At 31.2% G+C, this 27510-nt stretch overlaps 2 protein-coding genes across 2 annotated transcripts in view; one reads left to right on the plus strand and one right to left on the minus strand.

The window, feature by feature from the left end:
* Positions 1-5067, plus strand: part of Mical (Molecule interacting with CasL) — a 78295-nt gene extending 73228 nt beyond the window's left edge. The window contains exons 28-29 of the mRNA XM_077445742.1: positions 2703-2802; positions 2882-5067. Of these exons, the coding sequence (XP_077301868.1) occupies positions 2703-2802; positions 2882-2960 (179 nt within the window). The 3' untranslated portion in view covers positions 2961-5067. The remainder of the gene's footprint in view (positions 1-2702; positions 2803-2881) is intronic.
* Positions 5068-12622: 7555 nt separating this feature from the next.
* Positions 12623-27510, minus strand: part of LOC143922301 (discoidin domain-containing receptor 2-like) — a 116732-nt gene continuing 101844 nt past the window's right edge. The window contains exons 6-13 of the mRNA XM_077445527.1: positions 27156-27436; positions 16670-16877; positions 15977-16555; positions 14344-14480; positions 14065-14187; positions 13877-13986; positions 13407-13661; positions 12623-13061 (exon numbers count right to left, since the gene is read on the minus strand). Coding sequence (XP_077301653.1) covers positions 12623-13061; positions 13407-13661; positions 13877-13986; positions 14065-14187; positions 14344-14480; positions 15977-16555; positions 16670-16877; positions 27156-27436 — 2132 coding nt within the window. The remainder of the gene's footprint in view (positions 13062-13406; positions 13662-13876; positions 13987-14064; positions 14188-14343; positions 14481-15976; positions 16556-16669; positions 16878-27155; positions 27437-27510) is intronic.

Genomic DNA, 27510 nt, shown 5'->3' on the forward strand with positions numbered 1-27510 from the left:
TAGACAATTATTTTCAATTAATTAAACCATCCTTATTACAGTATATATAATTTTTCCTCGAAATATTTCCTTCCTTAGGACTCCGAACCAAACTGTTATGCGTTAAGATGTGAATTTTATTTTCTATGCAACTTGCTATATATTCTATAGCTATATTAAAAAAAAAATTAGTCACATTGTGACGTGTTCAGAACGTTCCTGTCTTACTCTTGACTAACACCTGTGTAACGTTATTTCTCACTATGTACATACATTAGTTGCTCTATTTCAATGGTGCTTTCATTTCTGATATTTTTATGTATTATATTAGGTAAATCGAAAAGAAATGTCATTTTTTTGTTGCGTCACTTTGAAATCAGTTTGTCAACGGTTGCCGTCGAGTTAACACGTCGTGGTTAGTATCATTTTGAAGCTCTATTAGTAATCTTTCATTTTTGACATTTGTTTTATTTTTTTGGCCTTAGTAGAAAAATGCAGAGGCCTGAGATTGAAGAAACACATTTGCGATATTTTATGCTATTTTTATTTGACAAAGGATTAAAGTCAAAAGAAGCTACCCAGACCATCTGTGATATTTATGGAGACATCTTGGATACTCGAAAGTGCTATAGATGGTTTAAAAAGTTCAAAAGTGGCGATAGATCATTAAAGGACAAACCAAAAACAGGAAGACCCCTTAAAATCGATGATGACACCCTGAATTCATTAGTGGAATCCGATCCGCGCAAAACAATACATGAATTGTCACAAGACCTTGGTTGTCCACGTACAACAGTTCAAAACCATTTAAAAAGGCTTGGAAAAAAAAATAGACAGGGTGTATGGGTACCGCACGAACTTTCACCAACGGCCATAGATCAACGCGTAACAATATGTTCATCTCTATTGTCCAGAAACGAAACAGATCCATTTCTAAGACGAATTGTTACTGGGGATGAGAAGTGGGTCCTTTACAGTAATTCTCGGAGAAAAAAACAATGGTTATCATCGAACCAGGTACCTGTACCTACCACTCGGCCAACATTGACGTTGAAAAAAGTTCTCCTATGTGTATGGTGGGATGTTTTGGGAATAATTCATTACGAATTGTTGAAACCTGGACAGACGGTTACTGCAGAGTTGTATTGTGCTCAATTGGAACGATTAAAGACGGAACTGTTAAAAAAAAGATCAGTTTTAGTCAATAATCAAAGAAGGATTTTACAGCATGACAATGCAAGACCTCATGCAGCAAGGATTACCCAGGATAAAATAAGAGAGCTGGATTTGGAAGTTCTTCAACATCCACCGTATTCACCTGATATAGCACCTTCGGATTATCATTTATTTAAATCGATGGAACATTCTCTTCGCGATAAAAAAATTTCAAATATCGAAGAAGTAAAAAATCACTTGGATTTCTATTTTAATAATAAGCCGCCAGAATTTTATGATCGAGGTATTAAAAAACTGCCTATATTGTGGAGGAAGATCATAGATAATGATGGAAAATATTTAATAGAATAATTATGTATAGTTTTTTTTTTAAATAAATGTTTTGTTGTATCATAAAAAAATGACATTTCTTTTCGATTTACCTTATATAAAGGCTCATTTCTACTAGCACAGCACAGACCGGCAACTGCACGTTAACGGCGGTACGAAAAATATTCTTTGGTACATTTTATATGGACACATTCATATGGTGTATCGTAACAGCAGTAACCGACACGATCTATTCATATTATACAGCAGTACATGTTACCGAAACGTATCAAGTTGAACTAGTTTTCTTTGGCCACTGTGTAAATATTCACGCATGACGTGTATGTATGTTCTAAGAAAAGTGTTGTATCTTCATAATTAAATTTTCGGAAACGTCTTATTATGACAATATTGATTCGTATTGTCGTGCTCTGTAATGTGTATAGGTATATGTAAGCCGATTTTGAGTATGAACGTACTGCAAACGGGCGGTGCTGTATAGTATGGATAGAAGTAGTCTTTTCCGTGCAGTGCTGAATAATATAAATAAACCTTAAAACATACATTTTCAATATATTCTATAAAAAAATATCACTGCATTGAAATATATCAATCAAAAATTCATATATATACATACATAATACACACATTTATTTATTTAAGTTTAAGTTTGGACCATTGTGGCATCCCCTTTTAACTTTATTTTTCTTGTGACAAAATACAAAAAAACCACTAGTATTTGATAAATCAAGTAATTTCTTACTAATTTGGTTCTTTAACATTGTTGTATAGTTTTTCGGTCTGCTCTAGAGTATAGTTCATCGTTTGCTAGCAATTAATTATTTACGTAGTTGCGAGTTAGGCATTTTGGTCACATGTAATTATTTATGTAGTACTAGTTAGGCATAATAACTTGTGATCAAACTGCCTAACTAGTAACTACATAAATAATTACTTGCTAGCAATCGATCTAATCTTTTAAACCTGTTAGAAAATGATCGACTAAACTCTATAGCAGACCCATAGTTTTTCTATCTGGGTCTAATGATATATGTATGTATAATCTGAAGTAAAAACTCATCTCTCTGTCTCTACATGTGTATTATGTTGATATGCTTGAAATCAATACATCTGTTATTTAAATGCATGTAACGGTGTAAATATACATTATCAATGTTACATTACGTTTTCTTTTTACGTATATTTATGATTTGTGGGATATATTTTTATTTTTTCAGAGCGGGATTCGAATGCAGCAAAACTAATCAACAAAGATATGATGGATATTGTCAGCAGTAGAAGATTTTTGGGAGATAAATTGAGAGAAATGACTGCCAGGTATTTACCGTTGATACTTACAATATATGTATGTCACATTTACACTCTATTTAACATCCCGTCTATAACTATTTTACAGATACCATTCAAAGGAAGCTGAAGAAGAAGTCATCAAACATGAATTTTCATCAAATTCCAAAGATTCTTTAGATTTATAAGCTTAAAAAATATTTTACCCAGTATAATTTTAATACGAATTTGTTAAGTATCTGAAACTCAAAATTTAAAACAAATTATTTTCCCTTATAATAAAAATTGTTTATTTTAATTAATTTTGTCATTTGAATTATTCACTGTCGATTTGTCAAACAATTTATTTTAAGTTATTAGTGATCTCTGTAAGTCAACCCAAATTGAATTAATCTATCTCAAATACTAATTGAAATATGAGAAGATGACCAAATATTTGCAACCACTGCCGTTTTCCCAAGTTTATAGTTCAATATGAAAATGTGAAAAATTCGACAACTAACACGGCATCTTTATATGTATGTATGTACATACATATTATACCAGTGACCTTTTTGAAACCTATTGCGATGACAAAATCTCTACTTGTTTCTTCAAATTTAGATTGCATAGTTTGAGTACTTAATTTGAATATTTGTGTTTTGTGCATTTTTTGTTCAATCGAAAAGCAAATGTAAATAATGGCTAAAGCTTTTTTTCAACAACTATGAAAACGGACATATGGTCTACATATGAATAATGTCTCAATTTTAGCTAGCCGAAATTGAATTTTGAGGCAAATCATAAATATGTCATTGAATGTTTTTGTTATACATACATATGCTTATATGCATCTTAAGCTTAGTTGAATTTTTATTCATATCTAATGTGCTGTACAGAAAATGCATCGTAAATTTAAATAAAAACTATGTATGTAATCAACTGCATGAAGTATTCTTAATGCATATTAACTATAACAAAACAAGTTTAACTATATAATATACATACATAAATACTGTCTTCGTTTGCTTGGTACTGAAAGTGATAGTATGTATTCATATTTTTATATTTTGAAATGTGTACCCTTGTTTAAACACCGTTTTGAATGATTTATTTTCGCATTTTACCTTTATACAACTTTGATGAATGCTATAAAACACGTTTTCATTATAATTATTCTTTTAATATGCAATTGAACAATAGAAGACTGATTCAATGCTAGTTAATAGTAAATTGATAATACAGTTTAACTTTCAGAGGAAATAGTGAATTAAATTTGTTTTATGGTTTTTAAATTTCCAAATACTTCTACTTGCTAATATAAATCGTTTTCTTTTTTGTACTAAATTTAACATACCCCCTCACCTTTAATACAAAATGAATATAATAAAAATGGCGATATTTTCATACGAATTTTAATATTATATTTGTACATACTGATAGTAAGAACAATAACAAATTTCATGTTTTGAAATAGACAGGGTACTAGTTTAAATCTTTCGTTTTTTAGTACCTTACTTTGGACATTCTTTCTCAACATGTACAGGTGATGTTTATCCAGGAACTTATTAATTTAATGGTGATGTTTTGTGTTATTCTTTCGTGTATGAATTTCCGAACTTACGCCTTTCGCAATACCTATGTAATTCAGAAACAGTATATAAAATTATTAGTGATGACTGTGCTCAAAACAAATTAATCGTAATCTACATATGTATGTATTTAGATTTATATTGTATTAATGTATTGATTAAATACCATTGTAAGTTTTAGTTTCATTTTTGACACGTGTACAAGAGCAATACATGTTTTCAACATCGCTTCATAATTAACTTATGGCCTGTTGTTGCATTAGTTAGATATATATTACCCTTATTGGACGATTTGTTTTGTATAAAAAAAAGTATTACCATTTTTTTAAAATTCGAATGAGTTAATTCATCATTAGTATTTATGAAAAAAATTATGTAAATTAGGCAATTTTGATTTACAAAAAAATTCCTAGATGGAGAATTTGCTGTATTCGCTTAAAATATCGTATTGTATACAGTGGTCCCTTTATTTATGCGGTTGATTGATTCCACGGAAGTTCAGCTTAAACGACATCATCAAATGTAAATGGAAGTTCATCTTGACATATAGATGTATACATTTGTATGTATCTAGATCCAAATATATTGTATAGCTAGGACGTTCTCCTTGTATGAGACGATGCACATTCAAATCAGAGAACTTTCGATTGGTGACGGTAAATGAAGGGTACTGTATGAATTTATTGTACATAAAATGCTTTAAATAAATAAATATAACTATGTTAAAATTTAATAGTTTTCCTTAAGATTTATTTTTGTCAACTTAAGAGACCGAATATCTCAAGAATGAAGGTCTCAAAAAGTTTACTATTATTGAAAATTTATGATATTCTTTGTATACATTATATATTATGTATATGCACAAAGGATCCATGTATGTTTGTATGTCTATATATACATATAATCATCATATACTTATTATAATGATAACAGGATTCTTTTACATGGTCGTTTCATTTGACGTTTCTACTGTAAATTTGTGCCTTTTTCACAAATTAATTATGTAACCTTATCGTTATTCGTGATATCAATCACTAGACGAGACTATTAACTTTGAGTGGGGAATATGACTTTCGAGTCATCGACGAATGGTGTGTCATTTAAATATTCAATTACAAATTTTATCATTTACGAATTGTTATTTCTTAAACTTGAGAAAAGTTCACAACTCTATTCAGAGTTTGTATTGTTTAAATTTAACATTGTCGTAAAATCTCTTATTAAAAAAGTAATCAAAATATTATTATGGATTTTTTTTATACTAATATTAATTCATTTTTATTGTAACTATATTATAAAATAATTTTTTCATATACATACATTTAGTATAATATTTGTATTACATGTATTGAATGTTTTCTATTTTGTATACATGAGCTTTTGATATACATATAATGTACATCAATTTACACTGACCTTTGAAATAATCTTACTGATGCCAGTAGATATGCAGGCTAAGCCTAGTAAGTGGACATTTGTCAAAGTTAATTTCGTACAAGTTTGAAATCCGAGTTTTTGAACATACTATGTACGTATTTAATTACGTTAATCCAATACTTTCAACATTATGTTACTGTACTTGTACACTAACCTGAAATGCTTCTACTTGCGTCCCGCAGTCGCATTTAAAACAAAGCTTGTCAAAATGTAACTAGTATATAAATCACTATTGTTCTAACCACAAAAATCTATTTGTCGGTAATGCTTATGAATAATACAACATTACCGTCATCATTGATATTACTCAAAACTAATTTAAATACAACTATTTACATGTCAATAAAGTGTATTTTCAATTAAAGTGTATGTTAGATTAGATTTATTGCTCGGTAATCTGGCAAGTATGGGGCAAAAGAGCTGGATTTATTATTAAAGAGCTTTATTTTTTGACATTGACCATTCAATATACATAGACTGGGCTAATTATTAATGAGTAATGTTGGAGAAAATGCTGAACAGTGAAAAGATTGAGACCTTCAATGTAAGGTTTGAATATTTTTTGAATGATATGCGTGCATACATAGTACATATATCTGCTCGAGTTTGTTACATATAACAGCTTTATTCACAAAGATCACACTCCTCGTGAATGTACGTTGGTTTTGAAAATGTTCATGAATGCTTTTTCAAAAAGAAAAAATACTGGATGAGTCACCACTCCTGATTGTAATGTGAAGCGCCAATTGGAAATTTATTTTATGATGCGAAAGTTGGGAGAGGAGGCCCTTTACAAGCATATTTTTTTATATAAACTTTATTTTTCTCTTGCTGAATTCTAGTCCACATTTGTTTTAATTATGTACTACATATATTATTAATGATTAATTTTCTAAATGTTAAATGTATTTATTATTAATAAATCTGTAAATACACATAATAAACATCATTGATTAAGCATTTCTTTTTTTACGTCATTATCCACTGAAATTTTTATGTAAATCACGAGCCGTAGCTAGGGTAGTTTGTGACCAGGGGAAAACAAGCTACTAGTGTAGGGCTGCCATAATTGGTCCAGATGACAAACAATTTTGTCCTCTAAAAATATCTTGTAGTGTCCTGATCAGCAGATTTGACAACGGCAACAAATCTCTTAAAATTCGTTAATATTGACAGTATTTATTTCGAATTTCGAACAGCCTATGATAGCTGATTCAGAAAAGCGCCTGCACAAAAATATGCACATACCAGGGCTGTGGAGTCGTAGCATTTCAAGCGGAGTCCGAGTTATAAAAAATTAACTGACTACGACTCCTTATTATCTTTTTACATACCTCTTAGCTTCTTAATTAATAGTATTACGGTATGTGTAAACTATAGTTTCCAATTTAATTGAAGTAAATCCACCGAATTTCATTATAAATAAATAAATTACATCACAAATAAAATTTTTGAATTGCACATACATACATACATATATTTTGATAGTTTGTATTTCACTGGTAAGCAGTAGCGGCTCGTGAGAATTTGTAGTGGAGGGGCTGCAGAGATTTATCAGGCTGTAGTAGCTCGTTGACCATACTGGTGATCAAAAGAAAACAGAAACACTGCATATGTACAATACTTGGTCAAGAACCATGATCTGCAGCCCTGCAGTCATTTGTACTGTGCTGGTAGGCTGCAGCCCCGCAGCCATATGGACGAGCCGCCACTGCTGGTAAGTATTATATTTTGTCAGTATTTTAATATGAAAGGTCAGTATTTATACTAAACGACTAGTATCCATCGGGTCTACCTCACGGCACCGAAAGTCAAAAGATCGAAAAAGCAAATATCAGAAGGCGAAGATCGAAAATCGAAAGATAAAAAAAGGGTGCATGATAAACGGTACTATGTATATATAGTATATATGAGTGGCATGCGGTGAAATTATCTCTCTTTTTGTCATACAGCCTTGTTTAATGTGCGCGCGCATGATACGGGAGGAAAAGCCTGTTCTTCTTGTTCCTGTTGTATCCTGCTCGCGCAAATTAAGTGAGGATGTACGATGGGAGAAGAAAGACTTTTACCGCACGCCACTGATATATATACTAACCGCTTTTCATATGTATGCATGGTAAACGAACCATGCATACATATGATTTTTTGATTTTTTGACTGTCGGTGCAGTGACGGTTACCCGGTGCATCCCTGACTCTGTGCGACCGTTATAATTGGTTTCGAGGATTATCTGCAAACTAAGTGCAAGTACTCGGTTGCATTCCCGTGGAGTTCTCAGAAGTGACTGATACCTTGGTACCGTGGGACCGAATGTCGTGGGAATACATATCCGAGTACGTGACCATAACAATAGGTAAACAAATTAGACGTCGAAGATCTCCTGAGAGATCTACCCCTTATAAGGCGGTACTTAGGCGATATCAAGACATTCTGGACTGAGCACTGCCAGTGTGTGTATCTCCTTAATCATCAATAAATGCTGTGTCACGACTTTGGCCTTTTACTTGGATCCTCCACCCACCCCGACGCAACAATACTATTTAAATTATGTCGAATTTTATTGAATTCGATATTGGCTCCAGTAGTTACTTCACTGCTAAATCAAAATTAAAAAGGAATATGATAAAATCAAATAACAAAAAATAAAAGCCGACATTTTATTTATCAATTGTTCATAACATAACTTAGTATCTATTATAATAGTAATTATAAAATAAGAAACATTAATAAGCAATCATAATTATTTGCTTTTTTACACGTTTCTCAATCGGTCATTGATATGTAGACACAAAGAATAAACAATATTTGACATACACACACATATATATATATATATATATATATATATATATATATATATATATATATATATATATATATATATATATATTTATATATATATATATACATATGTAATTCATTAAAATTAACCTGTTGAAATCTTGCAAAATCAAGCTTTATAGATATACAATTCCTATTATATATTTATTACAGTTTTGTGCACCATACTAAGGGTGATATTAAATTCATTATTTACAAAGAAGTTTTAGACAAATACACTACAAAGTCTTTATAACATTATTAATTCATTGCCTTGATCTTATTAATATATGTACTAATATATAGATTCTACGTTGTGTTATCGTGATTCAACTATGTGTATTGATAAAAATTTATTAAAAAAATCTTTAACTGGGGAATTTAGTTGAAAATAATAAAAATTAAACCCTAAACATACTATTTTTCCACAAACATACATATTCACAAAATGTAGCATTAGTAGTAGTTACAAGATAAATCTTACTCGTGATTATTAAAAAGCTTTGTAAAAAAGAATATATAGTTTCAATTGAAATTAAAATTAGTTGTAGATATTAAACAAGATATTTTTTGTTGAATTTATTTTTATAAAACTGTTTCAAGTATTTTTAAAACAAAATAAAGCTGTGACTTCAGAGTCAAGTAATGATTTTTTTCAATAAATTCCCTAACTTTATAAATGCATTTACCTTTAGTCCTTTCTGTGAGCCTTGAAAAATAAAATATCTGAATAATAAATGTGCACATGGTCCATTGGTGAGAATAGCGATTTAAGTATGACGAATTGAAGCTGATACTATATTTTTTTTTTTGTATATCGTTCAGATTAACCCAGAATATTTATATATATATATATATATATATATATATATATATATATATATATATATATATATATATATATATATATATATATAATTTCGTATGTATTTACAACCATTTCTACCCTATGACTAGTTTCTATTTCATATGCAATACAATAACAAAGTTACATTTCTATAATTCGATCAACACACAAATCTTTATGTATTTTATTTTATTACTATACATTTACACATACAATGCAAAGGTAAGTTTATTGGTCTCGTCAGATTATGTGCAGTATACGTTTCATACGAATTGTGTAATAATTACGAGACGCATATTTTGGTCAGATTTACTTTGACAATATTCAGTACACAAAATAACATTAATTTCTAGATTCAACCTTTTTCGTATTTTTCATTTCGTTTTATATGAACAATAAGAAATAAGTAAAAACATACCAAAGCCACCTTTACTCTGTATGCTTGTCAATTATAACTACACATACATACATACATTATACACATACAATTAATTGATGAATTATTTATTTAATAGCGTATGACAATGTTATTAAATATCACAATAATTGCTATTTTGATAATAGTCGAGGAATTTTGTAAATATATTTATATACAACAAATCTTAGAAGGCATTTTTTTGATTATCTATATTAATGTCAGTTACAGCCGACACGGCCAAGATTTTTTTCAAGTGAAATTAGAAATTTTCAAATCAATTGCATTAAATTATGAATAATTTTGTTATGAATGTTACATAGTATATCTGTATGCATATAAGAAATGTGGATAATACTAATCAACCATTATATTATATAAATGCTAAAAGAGAATTATTCTTATTTATAATTTTGACAAACAAATACACATGAAGTAGAAGCCGTTACAAAATTAAACGTATTGCCAAATTTTTACAGTATTGACATTTACATGAATGTTTAGGAATGGGTAATTTTTGAAACACTACCCATTTATTATGCAATATAAAAAAAATAACATTTTATGTGAGACAGACAGTGATATTAAATATTAAATATATTCGTCTTTGACAATGGTTAATTCATTAAACTATAAATATCTACTGAAAAGCTTGGACCGATAAACGCTCTACAAGTACACACTGTTTAGAATAGATAAATATGAGGATGCTTACATATGAAGATGCTGCGGTATAAATATAATAGTTACAGTTTTTGAAAATTCATTTATGATAAAAAAAGTTTGTGGATTAAAAACTAAAATCTTCTACATTTATCATTCAACTGAAATAACACTTCTTTATTAGGCAGCACGCTACATATGTATGTACATATAGTAATTACATACTAGCCCAGTTAGTAAATAGATTCATTCAGCAGTGATTCTAAATTAATTTATAAAATTCAAGTTTGTGTTAAATATAATATATAATAAAAAGCTTGTACAATATGGTATGTAATATACAAATATCGAATGAATTCTTCGAATTAATATGGGCAACTCTAATACACGTACATTTGTATATACATATGTAGGTATATAAACTTGATGTAAAAAATTTTGGAATATTGGCTGTAGCTACATATTTAAATACTGTCACTTTTATAAGGATGATTTTTTTTAAATAAATAATATTTGAGACTTTAGTTACATGTGGCATATCCAGTCATAATAATAATTGTAATATATTTACGTATTCCTGATATTTATTTATTTCATGAATTTCGACAGTTATTTCAATTCAAAATTTTATATTACATGTTCCATTGGTTCACCAAACCCATTACATAATAGAATCAAGTATTATATTATATATGTATGTACATATGTATAAAAGATTAGATTTTTTGTTAAATTTATCTTATTTGTCATTACACCTGAACAAGTTCAACAATGGTCGCAGGAATGAAATATCTATCTATCATATATACGTATATATTGTATTAAATACAACACAGAGTATGTATGTATATAATTTATAACATTAAATCAATCAATATTCTTTATTTTACAAACTTTCATAAGAAGACATATAATTTTTACCAGATTCTTGATCCCTTTCTTGTAAACCTAAAAGTTATATTTCTTTCCTCCGACTCTCACTACATTTACAAAAGCCTACATATAAACATTATAATAAATACATGTGCAATCTATAAACTATGATAATTTTCGTATATTTAATATTGTCTATGAGTTTTGTAAGATAAACATAACATTACACAAATTATTACATATACATATATTTACATACATACATATGTATATACATACATGCATTCATGTATATACATATGTATATATATTAATTGTTTACTTTTTATATTTTTATATTTGTTACTATCGTAGATCACTTATATATGTATGTAGTACCTCATATTGTACAACATCTAAAATATTCTCATCTGTTAGCAAATAATACTGCTATTATGTATTTATATATTTATATTATTGCATTTTATTTTGCCGATAGATCACTATGAAACAGAACTAAAATATTTTGACATATAAATACGTCTCCTAATATATGTAAGTGTGTGTATTTTAAAAATTACAAATATTCATGAAAAAATATACACAAATTTATACAATTTTGTCATCATTGATACAAATCACCTAGAGCTGGGATAGAAGTTATATAAAAAAATAAATAAAAATGACCAGTCCTAGTTATGTTGAAAATATAAATTATGTATACCCTTTGCTATCTCGTTTCAATGTTAAAGATATATTATTAATCTGTGAACTGTAAATTTGAAATATTTACAAATCAGTCGAGGGGTATCGGAAATAAGATGGCTTGTTTTTTTTTACCGATGTCGAGTGCAAGGCAGTTTGGAGAATACCTACTGATAGAAAAGACTGGAAGAATTATAATTGTTAAATCTATGTTAATATATATAACATATATATATATATATATATATATATATATATATATATATATATATATATATATATATATATATATATATATATATATATATATATACATATATATATATATATATATATATATATATATATATATATATATATATATATATATATATATATATATATATATATATATATATATATATATATATATATATATATATAAGGCAAGGGGTAATAGGTTACTATGATAATATAAGCGATAGTGTTTTAAACAAAAACAGAATTGTGGGGTGGCATATTATCCCATACGTAATAATGCTCTTGGAGATTCTCCTGATGTCACGCAGGCACAAAGTCAAGGTTTTTTCTTTGAAGAAAGAGGTGTATTTCCATGAAAGCAGGTCGCTCACGCTCTTCTCTCCTCCAACACTCTTTCATAAGCTCGTAGACGTCTCTCGGACAAGTCGATGCTCTAGCAAGTGGGCGAAAACGATCGCAGTTCCTTCTCAGTTGAGACAAGTTCTCTAATACTTGTGGATCAGTCAAATATTCATATGGTGCTTGCCGGCAAGCTGTTAAAATTTCATCCAATGTGATTGCAAAAGCCCAGACGTCACTCTTGGTAGTGTACTTTCCTTGAAATACCGATTCCCAAGCCATCCAGCGTATCGGCAATGGAAGACCCCCATCCACCTTGTAATAATCTGCCGTGTATAAATCATTATCTGCGCCAAAATCTGAGATTTTTATTTGATAGGCTTTTCCAATCAGACAATTTCTAAAATGAAAAAATGTTTTATGATATACATAATGTATGTACATATATATGTAAATTTATTGAAAAATGTAATAGCTGCAATATGAATGGAATCTATATTTTAATGTAAGTACATTAATTTAATCTATCGGTTAAATTTAATCTGCCTATAAAAATAATGCTAGTTAAAAAAATCATAAAAAAAAACTTTGCACTTTTGATTTCTAATAGTTATTGAGGTTAAATATTTCAAAAAATTGATTTTATTAATTAATGCATTTTCTTATTTAATCGACAGTTATGTAAGTATTGAAAATCATAGTTGAAAGCATGTTTTTTCAATTTGATTTATATTGTATTTAGTACCTGGCTGCCAGATCTCGGTGAACGAAGTTGAGAGATTCCAAATATTTCATACCGGCAGCTATTTGAGATGCCATATAGAGCAAACAAGGCAATGGTGGTGGTGTACGAGATTGCAAAAACTGTCTCAAATCACCATGTTCAAAATATTCAAGCACAACTGCGTGAGGTTCATCTCGACGACATGCACCCAACACCCGAGCAATATGAACATCTTCCAAGGCAGCTAAAATTCTTATGTCCCTCTTGAAGTCCTTCCTTCAAATGAGCATAATAAAATTAATAGTCAAAATCTGTTTAATTAAATTATTAGATATCAATTTTTAAAAATAATATAGTTTCACATAAATATAAAAATTGTATTTAACTAATTTATTTTGACACATAAATTGATTGCAATTGGAAAATAAAGATTTAAAAAATAAATCAAGATTGAGAGTATTTTATTTAATTTTTATAACATTTGAACGTACTTTTCTTTTTCAGATGCATCTTGAAGTAAAAATTTGACGGCTACTAAACGTTTTTCCGAACAAATGCTTGATCCATATTCAGGAATGCCTTCAGCTTCTGCCACGTAAACCTATAGAAGAAAATATTGTATTACAAAATAGATATTTTCATATAGATGTAGTAAAAAAGTCATGTTAAATTTATTGACCGTTCCAAAAGCTCCATCTGAAATTTTTGATAGCATTCGTAGTCGATGTCTTGGAAATTCAGGCACCGTAGTTTGTTCCAGTCTCTTTTTCAGAGCTTCCAGCATTTCAATTTGACTTGGGGACTGAAATTATAAAATAACATGTTACGCATCAACATATTGACAAACAAAATTTGACAATAAATATATATACATTTGTGAATCGCAAGCTTCTTAAAAATATGCGCAGCAATAAATTATCATACTACATTGAACTTGATATGTATCATTTTAATTTACCTTTTTTCCATTTCTAGATGACCGGGAGGAATGTAAGCTATCTGGGGCATATGATGGAGACGGTGCATGTGATATATTCGGGGGCAATAGCGGAGCAGCCCCTACTTCAGGTACTGCATACTCATATGTAGAAGCATCTGTAATAAGCATAGCATATGGTTGCAACATAATGAGTCTACTAAAGTTAGTAAAATTAACAATACATCTTACCTTATAAAATATTCTATAGCGCAACTTTGTAATAACTAATAAATTTGCTTAAAATTATCGCTTGCAAAAGAAATTATAAAATTAAGCGTAGTGAAGATATAAAAACATGTTGTGAGCTTCAAGTAATTTAAAATTAGTAGTTCACAATATGATTTTAAAAATAATCCAATTCAGGTATTTAAATGTCGCGCTTATAAACAAAATTTTAAACAGCAATTAAGAAAATTCATTTAATAGACGCATTTTATAACATGCAAATTGTATGATTGATTATTAACATACATATATCGCAACATATTGCATTAATATACATAGAAAGTAATATTAAAAAATATACATATATAAAATCGAAGATTAACAAATACATAATGTGCTTATTGTCATCTTTAAAACTGCAATAAAAGTAATATTGCTATAATTTTTTGAATGCATCAGAAGTGAGCTTTCTCAGAAGTTTGAAGGATGACAGCACGAAAGTAGGGGTTCCAAATTGAGATAAATCGAAATTAACAAAACAATACTGTGAAAAATGAACCAGTCGACCTCATGATTATAATAGAAAAATCGAAAGTTGTTTATTTTTTACCAAAAATTAAAATTTGTTTGATGAATAAAGTAAAATTTTACTTTTTTAAGCTTCACATTTTTGTATGCCATCATATTACACTATTAAAGTTACTAATTTAAAATGGAATCTGTAACTAATGCAGTTATTACCAAAGGCTTAAAGTCGAAGTCATAGGCGAGATAGGAATACAAAAAAAATAAATTAGTAATTTGGTTCTGTTTTGGAACCCCTATATGGAAGAATTGTCAATTTTGGATATTATATAGTTCAATTCCTTTAATAAGAAAAGTGTAAATTTGCATATATCTACATATAACTATGTATATTTTATATTACGTCGTTTCTTAAATCTTTTCGTATAAAAGTTAATGATGTACACATGAATATCATGTAATAAATATATATGAATATTTTAAATATTACACAAGGCATTCAAACAAATTGTACAGAACATACATACATATTTTTAGAGTCTGATTTTTAATATCAGCTTGTTGCAGTTCATTTCAAACATTTCTAAATATTTTAGGCGTGATTTACTTAAATTCAAAAGATAATAACATTCTTAAGGATATTTTATTTCAGAAATATTTCCCATTATCAATTTTTATTCGTTTATATAATTTTTATTTAATTTAGAAGCACCAAATTTGTTGTACTGTCCATAATAAATATTTTAATTTTTAGTATTTTTTTTTTGAAGAAGTTCGATTATTTTTCAACTTTCATCCACCCAAACAACGCCAGACAATTCAACTATATTTGAATAAACTATGGATAAGAATACTAATATGTATGTTTCATACATTTTCTTCCAATGCCTTATACATCGAATTTGTATGGAACGATACGGACCTGACACACATCCGTCTTGATCTTTGCATCCCATGTCTTGCATTTCCATCACCACGGAACTGTAGCTGTAGTAAGGAGCATAGCGCAGTACTTGATAAGGTTCCTGATAATCATCCATTTTATCATCCATCATATAATCGTTCTTGACTTTCTTGATCAGCGGCACGGGAAGCGTAGACATATTGCTAGAGTTACCTCCACACCTCGAATCTTGGTTATAATCGTCAACATCGTTAATATGGTACATGGCTGTGTTCTTTTCAGAGATGCCGCAAGTGGAACCGAGTGGAATGTGCTGGGATGTGGCACCGGGCATGGCAGCTTTGGATGCCAAAGGACTGGCAAAACATTTGCGATGTCGATGTCTGATCACAATGAAGAATATAGCGATGGCCAGCAGGATGATGATGGCCATCAAAACGCCTATGGCAACTGCCATGAAGTTGGCATCCTCACGTTTCGCTGTGGATATAGGAGTCTCAGACCGGCCACCATTTGCACCTCTACCACCATTAGAATGATCATTGGATGGGTTCGCTGCTTCGCTGGACTCCACCGAAAAGTTTCCATGGGCAACATCTGAAAACATAACGAAGAATGTAATGTTAATCATATTACCCACCACAATGAAACAAGTCAAAGTGGGAAGGATCCAAAAACATTTTTAATTAGATTTGCAATGTAGTTATTTACCAGAGTCGAAGACGATTTCACTGATCATGATCCATCTAGCTGCGAAAGTGAACTGGAGACGAACGTAGCGTCCAATGCGGTGGTGTAATTTGATGGACACGTTTCTGGAGTTGTCGAATATCCTGTCTTCTATGTAACTGTAAGTTATTGGTTCCCCCGGGAATATCTTACCGCCGATGGAGAACATCACGCTAGCTTCGGCAAACACCTAAAATTTCAAAGAAAAACAATGTTTAAAAATTAAATTATTAAGTTTTAAAAGCACCCTAATCTGGTATATCGGATAGAATCAAATGTGCTCTAGATTGAAAAAAAAAAGTAAGTTCGTATAAATAGTAGCCAGCAACATAGATCGGTCGTTAAGCTTCTGATTAGCGTCGAGAGGCGCCGGGTTCGATCCCCGGGTCCAGGTCTCGAATCAAAATGAATTTTTCAGAGTATGCTGTTGGTTAGACCTGGATTTGTGACTTCAGGTTGATCGTTTCCTATCAGAGTTTGCCAATTTTCTCTGATTTCATTGTTGAAACGGTTCCCGGAAAAAAAATTGGCTAAAAACCCCTCCTATACGATATGTCACATATAATTTGTTATTAATTAATGTACAATAAATAAGTTTGTGTACAAATTGATAGATGTCTCATTGATTTACGAGTTTTACAGTGTCTCGTAATCCAGTGATTTATATATATATATACTAGCTGAACCCTGGCATGCATTGCAATGACATTATAACGCATGCAATTCCCATTCCCGTTCCCGTTCTCGTTCCCATTTGTCGGAAAAACGCAGGTAGCGAACACATTTGAAATTATTGCGTTGCAATGACACTCATTCCCGTTTTTCCCGTTTCCGTTCCCGTTTCTTCCCGTTTTTTTTCCACAGTAATCTTCCCGGACATGCACACAACAAATTCTGAAAGTTTCATCGTAATCAGTTCAATGGTTTAGCAGCCTATTCGAGACACACACACACACATACACACACAGACATTCATTTTTTTATATATATTATATATATATATATATATATATATATATATATATATATATATATATATATATATATATATATATATATAGATAAAAATGCTGAATTGTAATTTGTAAATTTGTAATTGGCCAGGAAGGCGCATAGGGGTTTACCTGTAAGGCCTTCCTGGTATATATGTAAAATAAAATAAAATTCGAATACACAGATTTGAGATCCCAAATTGAGACCCAAGAACACGCTAATATTCGATTTGCATTTATGTATATTATAATTTCATTGCTCATAATGTAAAACACATTGCTGGCAAGTGAAAGTTTATATATAAATAAATTTAGCAACAGTTTTCCGGAAACAACATGACTTTAGTAGGTCTGCTTTCGCTTTCAACCTGGCGTATCTACCTGCCTTGTATGTGAGCTAGTTAAGAGCATACGTATACATAGGTAGATAAGTTACCGCAATGTGTAAACAGAATATCGAAAAGCAGACAGGAAGAGGGAAGACACGTAAATAACTGTCAAATGAATTAACACGACTTCACTCACGAGGGCGTCGACCGTCAAACGACGACATTTAATATATTACATGTATGTACAATAACAAAAGCTATTTGATAAATGGCACATTCAAATTAGCTTTGACACACCTCCCCTGCCCTCCTCCATCCTCCCCATCACTCCTGCAACCAGCCATCACATCCCTTTCGATGATTAATGTTTTCAAAAGTGCCAGCTCAAAGGGAAAGAGCCGTTTAATTAATTCCACAATTGTGGCGCGCAGACTGTGGCGCCCTCGAGGGCTGCTGATGCCAAATTGAACTCTAAATAATAAATGCGCGGGAAAAAGATGCGTTTTGTGTTGTGAACGCACCGCGAAATCCATTAATAAGAAAGCAGGCTTCGAGGGGACAGATAGGTCATGTTATCTGACGACAAGAATCCATAGAATCCCTACACGTTTAGTAAAGGAGCATACAAATGCTGATGCAAGTAGAGCTGTCAAGTTTAAAGTAAAAGTTATTGTGTTAAGAGGGCTGGGCACCAGCGCCTTGTCCATTCAAACGTATTAGACTTCTCCCTTCCTCAATTATGGCACTAGAGAAATTATTTTTTAATATGCTATGGATATACACTATTGCGGATCGGACCATAACTTACTTGTTGCTAAATTTCGACTGAAATTGAAAATGATTAAAAGACATCAAAATAAAGCAATTAAACTCACCAATGATGATGTAATTAATTTTGGCAATGTAATCAGAGAAAAAGATGCAGAATTCCAAATAAATCCTAATGTAGATGTAGAAGAGTCTTGGAAAATTTTTAAAGATCTCATAATTCGGTATGCCAGAAAACATCAAACACCGCAAAATGAACATCGTAAGTCTTTTATCTCTGATTCAACTTGGGTTAAGATAAAAGAACGTAAAAGACTTAAACAAACTGGCATAACATCGACAGAATATCTTGAAAGGTATGCAATATTACATAAAGATATTCAAAGGAGTTGTAGGCGGGATAAAGCTAAATATATAAATGACATATGTGAGGAGATAGAAAAACACGCATTAAAGAATCAGGCAAGGGATATTTTTCACAAAGTAAAAATCGTCACTCAAAAATTTTCACCCAAAACTTGGACAATAGATGATCAATTTGGAAACACGCTTACAGATATTGATGTGATACTCAACCGATGGAAAGAATACTGTTCGGAATTGTACAGTGGTAGTTCGTCGACCTCAATTGTTTCCCTAATTGATGATGTCAGGGAGCCTGACATCTTGACATCTGAAGTTGTAAATGCCATAAAGAAACTGAAATGTAAAAAGTCTCCTGGCAGCGATGGTATACAAGCTGAACTTCTGAAAGAGCTTGGTGAAACTGCGATAAAGGCGCTATGTAATATGTGCAACAAGATCTGGGTAAACGGAGTATGGCCGAAAGATTGGGTCAATTCAATATTCATTCCCTTACACAAGAAAGGATCTACAAAAAAATGCGAGAATTACAGGACCTTAGCCTTAATATCGCACTCTAGTAAAGTATTGCTGTATATAATTAAAGATCGTTTGAGCAGTTACCTTGGATGGCAAATACCGAACGAACAAGCAGGGTTTGTAAAAGGCAAAGGGACGAGGGAACAAATACTGAATATACGTCAACTCATTGAAAAATGTCGGGAGTTTCAAACTCCAGCCGTTCTTTGTTTTATAGACTATAAAAAAGCTTTTGACTTTGTGAACTGGGACTATCTGTGGAAAGTTCTACTGGACATGGGAGTCCCCATGCATCTTGTAAAGATAATACATAACTTGTATAATGATAACAATGCAGTAGTTCGAATCAATTCGCTAAACTCGACAAATTTTCGAGTACAACGTGGAGTAAGGCAAGGGTGTATATTATCTCCAGACCTATTTAATATATATGGAGAGTATATAATGCGTAGAGCACTGGATGGTTGGAAGGGTGGAGTGTCCATTGGTGGAAAAAAACTATCCAATCTTCGGTATGCGGATGACACAACGCTCATAGCTAATAATCATGAAGAAATGGCCGAACTGATCCGTCGTGTTGAGACAGAGAGTAATGTGCTTGGCCTCCAGATAAACCGCCCCAAAACAAAAATTATGATAATTGACCGTCACCAACAGCTGCAAAACAACAACTCAGCTTTAAACGGTATAGATGTGGTTGATAATTTTGTCTATCTGGGGTCACTCATATCTAACAACGGCGGCAGCGAATTGGAAATACGGCGCCGGATTACATTAGCAAAATCGGCAATGTCACAACTAACGAAGATTTGGAAGAATAGAGCCATTACAACTGCTGTCAAAATCCGTCTCGTGAAGAGTCTCGTTTTTTCTGTCTGCCTTTATGGTGTCGAGACGTGGACCATGAAGGCGGCGGATAGACGGAGAATCGATGCCTTCGAGATGTGGTCCTGGAGACGGCTACTGCGCGTGCCTTGGACCGACAAACGCACGAATGTGTCTATTCTTGAAGAATTGAAAATCAAGGATAGATTGTCAACAATATGCCTGAAACGTATATTGCAGTTCTTCGGCCACATTGCACGAAGAGGTGAGGAGAGCCTGGAGCGGTTGGTTGTGGTTGGTAGCGTCGAAGGCAGAAGAGCCAGAGGCAGATCCCCCGCACGCTGGACTGACCAAGTATCTGCAGCGACGGGCGCTTCCACGGTAGCAAGTCTTCGCCTGGCCGAATTTAGAACTGAATGGAGGCAGCTGGTTGACCGCACATCATAGTCACGATCCTCAGTGATGAGGGAACCGACAGCAATATATACACTATTGGGTTGCATCTATTGTTTTATTTTTTTGATTAGTTATTTTTTATAGGAGCTAGGAGCCGCCAAACATCAATAAAATCGCCTCTTTTTTACACCCACGAAAAGAGTCCAGCGTGCTTATTTAACGGTCGATTTAAAAAAAAATACGCGCATAGTTGCACAGAAAATAGAAAAACCGATGATGAATTTCTTTTTAAAAATTGGTCCAGTTTTGGAGGAGAAAATAGGAGAATACGAAACCTCGATTTTGTCAATTTAAAATACGTTTTATCTGGTCGAAGCGCAACTGTCGCATTCACTCAATATATATATTGATATATATTGTCGCATTCACTCAATATATACATTCACTCAATATATTTATCAAAGAAAGGAACGGCAACAAAATTAAGGTTTCGGGTGTACAGCTCTCTTAACCCTTTGGCTGCTACGAGGTTTTTCAATGTCCAAGCGAAAAATGCTAACATTTGTAATTATTTTGAAAAAAAATAAATATAATATTTTTTTTTACATACTTACTTCGCCGAACACTCGTAATTTTTATAATACTTTATATACGTTTTTAAGAAGCAGTCGTGAACTCGTGCTCTCTCTTTCTGTCTTGCTTTTACATGCGTGCGTGCGAAAGAGATACCTACATATATACACTAAATAAGTTTTGACGATTTTTTTCCGACGCTTTATTCTTTTCAATAATCTATTTTTAGATATCGATGTATCCTTACAACATGCGATATATTCGAAACAGGTAGCGGTCTTTCTCTCTTTCTTTCTTGGTTTTAATTGTGTACGTGTGAGCGAGACACACAAGGATGCGAAGTTTCTAATAATCAAATAATTTTTCAACATGTATCATAAACATTTTGTATGCATTTCAGTTGCATTTGATTGATTGCATGAATTCGTGACGTCTCGTGACCTATATAATTGAAAGCGGATTTCTATTGTTTTTTGCCATTTATTTTAACTCTGCAAAATGATATCGGACAGTGAAAGTGATGAAAGCGAAATAATAGCTCCTCGCCGAGGAACTCGACAAATCAGCAGCTCTACTGATTCTGAAAATGAATTTATCGACAATAATCAATTCCCAAGTAATAACTCCTTATATGACATTGACAACGAACCCGAAATTTACTTTGATGATGAACCCGAAATTGAAGAGCTTTTATTTAAAAAATTGATAAATATTTATAAAGCTTGGTTGAAAAATAAATATAAATACGTATATAAAAAAAATGTTTCGTGCCACTGATGCGCTGGTGGCTCAAAGAAAGTATTGAAATACGACAATTAATGACGTCAACAACGATCGTCGTAGCAATCTTCGCCGATTTCAAAACAACGATTTATCGTTGTTGTAGCAGTCAAAGGGTTAAGCTAGTGTTGTGCTCTTTGATAAAATAGTGTTATATGAATAAATATAATTATATAACAATAATTGTCGTCGTAATCGTTATCATAATCGAAATTGGAATTGAAATAGGAATCTGGAATCGGAACTGAAATAGAAATCAGGAATCGGAACTGAAATAGGAATTCGAATCGAAATCGAAAATAATTTTTTTTGAAAACTCTATACTTGTCTATGCACTGGCCAAACTCAAACAAACTCACATACATACATCCTTTCCGTTTTTATATTATGTTAAATTGAAAGTTGAGTTTTTTTTTGTTTTTAAGCTATTTTAAATTTTCAGTTTTTATTTAATCTGAAACCGTCACGATTTTAGGACGCATCAAATTTATAAGAAAAGATTTAATTAATTTATTAAATATTAATTTGGCTAGTGACAATAATATGTTAGTATTTAGATTTACCACATTATTATAGTTTTGATATTTGAAGAATTCCACATATAATAAAATATGAAATACATAAAAAAATTAAATGTATTTTATCATTATTTTATCTTTCGAGAATTCTCGAGAAATCATAAAATTTTCTCGAGAAATGAGAAATTAAAATAATTTTCTATAAAAACACTATACGTACATATATAATTAAATATTATACAAGTTTTATGGAAATTCAATTATGTAAATAAAAGTGGAAAGATTTTCCGACATTAAAAAATAATTTGGTGTCATGGATTGATTGTTTTGGACTGCAATTGTAGTCGAAAACAACATCAAAACAAATGTTATCGCTAAACCCAACTCACCCCTTATTGTGTTCATTTATCATGGTTTCATTTTGCGTCAAGCGCACTCGTTCCGCGACATTTTATTATTTTTAACCTTACATATCTTTTTTTTCTCGAAATGTGGATACGTTGAATTTTGTGATACTATATTAATGTTTTGAATTATCTTATTTTATTATACCGTTAATAACTAATTTTAAAATAACAGAAACACTAAACATAAATACTAACTACAATAAAGAATTTGTAAAAAGGCACTATTTTCACCGGAATATAGTACCTACATATGCATCTTAAATAAATTGTAAGCAATAAATAGATTTTAAAACAAAATATTTGAAACATAAATATTATCTTACGTGTGTGTAATTATTAAATCATTGAAATCGAAATATGTATCGACTTTTGTGATATATTTTCTTTGATAAATCACAATCAAAAGATATTCACGGTGAGCTTTATCAGCACATACATACATATGTACATATGTATGTAAGTCTCTCGTGTGATTTCTGGCTACGATATTAGAGACTTTATGGCAAAAATATGGGGAGGAAATCTTTCGATTTCGTTTTCGAGATAAAAAAATGATTAAATGCAAAATATGTACAAGTTGGTAAATAAAAACCTTCGAAATTTTGTACATATCTACAATCTACGTACATAAAAAATATGATTATAATTTCTAGTTCATTATTTTATAATATTACGAGTACTTGAGAGACACTGACGACACATCTAGAATTTTCCGATTGTATTGGACATACATATGATGTCATGACGAAACGTCCCACGACACAACGTCCCCAACAAAATTAATACGCGATATAATGTCTACGGACAAAATGATATCGCAAAATTATGTCTACGGACAAAATGACAACGGGACAAAATATGACGTTTATTTGTTCAAAAACGAATTATTTAACGAAAAAAAAAAGTCCAGTTATGGATCGTAGAAATTACATATGTTGCGTTATCCGTATACATTATGTGGCGTTATCATTTTTGTCTGTAGATATTATGTCGCGTATTCATTTTGTCGGGGACGTTGTGTCGTTCGCCGTTGTGTCCGGGGATATTTCTTCGTGGAACCGTACATACAATGTATAATAAATAGACAGAAACCTTAATTGTAGGCCAAGTCAGTCGCTGAAAAACAGTAGCGAATGGCTAAAGACTTGTTTGCCGATTTATTTGCAAACAAATCTTCACGCGAATGTGTACCGTAAATCATTTGCTTTTATGCGGGTAAAATCTTTCTAATTCCTTAGTCATATTTTCTCATTTTTATTCATGTACCTTAGATGCATTCTCATTGACACTTCTATCGTTCTCGCATATTACACGGATGGACCTATTGATTTTATCGAAAGACATTGTGATCGTCGTATTGGGAATCTATGTTAGATTTATGGTTGTTTTGAAGGTTATACGTAATTGATTGCGTATCGTGTATTGAGGATGATTAAAAGTTTCGGTAAGATGAAGAAGGGAAAAGTTTGTGCATCGACGATTTAGTGCAAGTAATCATTGGGCATCTGCTTTGTACGGAGGGCTATTTTCCCTTTTAGTATCGGTGTATTCCTTTTCGAGGTTGTAAACGACACAAATGACTAAGCGATTTTTGGAAAATTGGTGTTTTTAGCGTGTCGAGTGAAAAAATTAAATTCGAAAACTTAAAAAAGGTTTTTTTCATATAATACAATTTTTGTTTTTGAAAGAAACGGAGTTAATGAAAAAATGTATTATACTATGTATGTATGTATTGGTAAATACAAACATATTTATGTATGTATGTATGTAGATTGTAAGGAGTTATGCACGCGACTAGGGGTTCTATAGGTACCATGCAAAGGTACCCAAATGATTGATTGCAAAGCTTTAATGGTGAATGAAATATTACGAATGATAAGTATATATGTACGTTATAGTTTAGGGTTAGTTCAATATTTTTCAATTAATTATTCATAAACAAAACAAAACTCACGAATCACTAATATAATATTTGTAATAAAAAGTAAAAAAAAATCCAAATAAAGAAATAATTGATTAGATGAACCGTTATATTTGAAAGTAGCAGAAGTCCAATTTTCAGTTCCAAAAACACTATTTCTATTTGACTTAATTCACAAATTGTAATCACTTATTTAATACGTCCAGAATATCGGAAAAGCAAAATAAACGTATTATAGGCCACTAGCATTGTTGACCGGAAAACATTATATTTAATGTTTTGCAAAATATCATGCCTCTTTCGAATATAACGGCTCATATGTTTAAGGACAGAACTGGATATTATCTACGTATAAAAAATAACGACACGAAATCAAAATTTGAACAGGAATGGCATAAATGCATTAATAAATCATAAAAAGAGCACCAAATTAATTTGAAGTTGCATATAATAATAAACTAGCAGCATAGATCAGTGGTTAGCGTGTAGTGCTTTCAACTATTTGGTCAAGGGTTCAATGCCTGGCCCGGTACTGCTGGTCAGATCTTGGATGTGTGACTCCAGATCGATCGTTTCCTATCAGAGTTTGCCAATTTATCTTATTTCATTGAAACGGTTCCAACAAATTGGCAACCTTGTCCTATTTTCCTCAAAATTCGAGTTTTCAGCATATCGAATTTACTGATTTATAAAATGTTGCAAATTTGTCAATGGATGGCTATATGATTGTTAATCCATGTTTGTAATTGGCCTTGAATAATACTTATGTACAATATTTGACCATATATGTCGTGTAAAATAAAATAAATTGGTGTATACCTGTATAAATAATACTATCAGTTAATAAATAATAATATGAGGGGTCATTGTTTCAATCCCTGGCCTGGTGTTGCTGACCAGACCATAGATATATATGATTCCAGGTTGATCGTTTCCTATAGGGGTTTGCCAATTTATCAGATTTCATTGTTGAAACAGTTCAAATATAAATTGAAAAAAAAGTGTGTAAAAAGACACAATAGAATGTTTCTACTCTGTATAATATTTACTGTACATACATATAATATTGAATAGTTTTGGGTTATAAAAATTGCATAGCTTCAGGCGTAACTATAATATTTTGTTACACCTACACACATATTTCGGGTCTACCTCACGGCACCGAAAGTGAAAAGGTCGAAAAAGCAAATATCGGAAGGCAAAGATCAAAAATTGAAAGATCTAAGTCGAAAGATAAAAAAAGGGTGCATGGTAAACGATACTATGTATATATAATATATGTATATGAGTGGCATGCGGTGAAATTATCTCTCTTTTTGTTATACAGCCTTGTTTAATGTGCGCGCGCAGAATACGGAAGGAAAAGCCTGTTGCTGTTGTTCCTGTTGTATCCTGTTCGCGCAAATTAAGTGAGGATGTACGACGGTAGGGGAGAGAGACTTTTACCGCACGCCACTGATATATATATATATATATATATATATATATATATATATATATATATATATATATACATATATATATATATATATATATATATATATATATATATATATATATATATATATATATATATATATATATATATACTAACCGTTTTTCATATGTATGTATGGTAAACGAACATTTTAGACTTTTTTATGGTCACCCACATATTTCACACTAAGAATAAATACTATTATGTGAATAGTAGTTTCAGAATATCAAGGGTTTTTTCGTAGCATATCACGTTTTCCAGTCCATAAATTGCGATTAAGGCTAAAGAGATTTTTCATTAAATTACATGTAATGTTTATGACTTTTATTATACTTTTTGTGACGACTTTTAATACCGACTAATGGCTTTTATAAAATAAGTACATACTTTAACAATTCAGTTTTATGTGCTTTTACTAGTTTCTTCTTTTTGGAAACATTTTTATCTCAATATAAAACTTAAATAAAAGTAAATGAAAAATCTTTTATATAAATAAGATAAATTATTTATCCAATGAAATACACTGAATGATTTGAGCTTTGTTGAGATGGTTAAATAAATTTGCACACTTCACTTAATAATTTTTGTAGGTGTACTCACTTGAACATCTTTGGTGAAGTGGTTGTTGCAGTAAATGTGCACTGCTGAGAACTCTCTGACAGTGTCGAACTCGAATGTAATATAGAGAGGATCTATCCTAGAATCATTGCGCCATCCTACCCATCCAGGACCCCAAGGGTCGGGGGCAGCATGTCCATCCGTTAACAACCCTAGCCCTCGTCGAAGCTCTACATCCCAATGTCCATCATAAGTGACGTCGAAAAACTCACGACCACCTCCTCGTTTATCCCCCTGTGGCATTGAATACGACACCACACCGTCTGAAACACAATATTAAATTAATTTTTTTAATCAAATATATTGACTATGAATAAATTTAATTTAAATCATTTAC

This window comes from Arctopsyche grandis, chromosome 2, assembly GCF_051622035.1.
Source record: "Arctopsyche grandis isolate Sample6627 chromosome 2, ASM5162203v2, whole genome shotgun sequence".
NCBI classification, from domain to species: domain Eukaryota; kingdom Metazoa; phylum Arthropoda; class Insecta; order Trichoptera; family Hydropsychidae; genus Arctopsyche; species Arctopsyche grandis.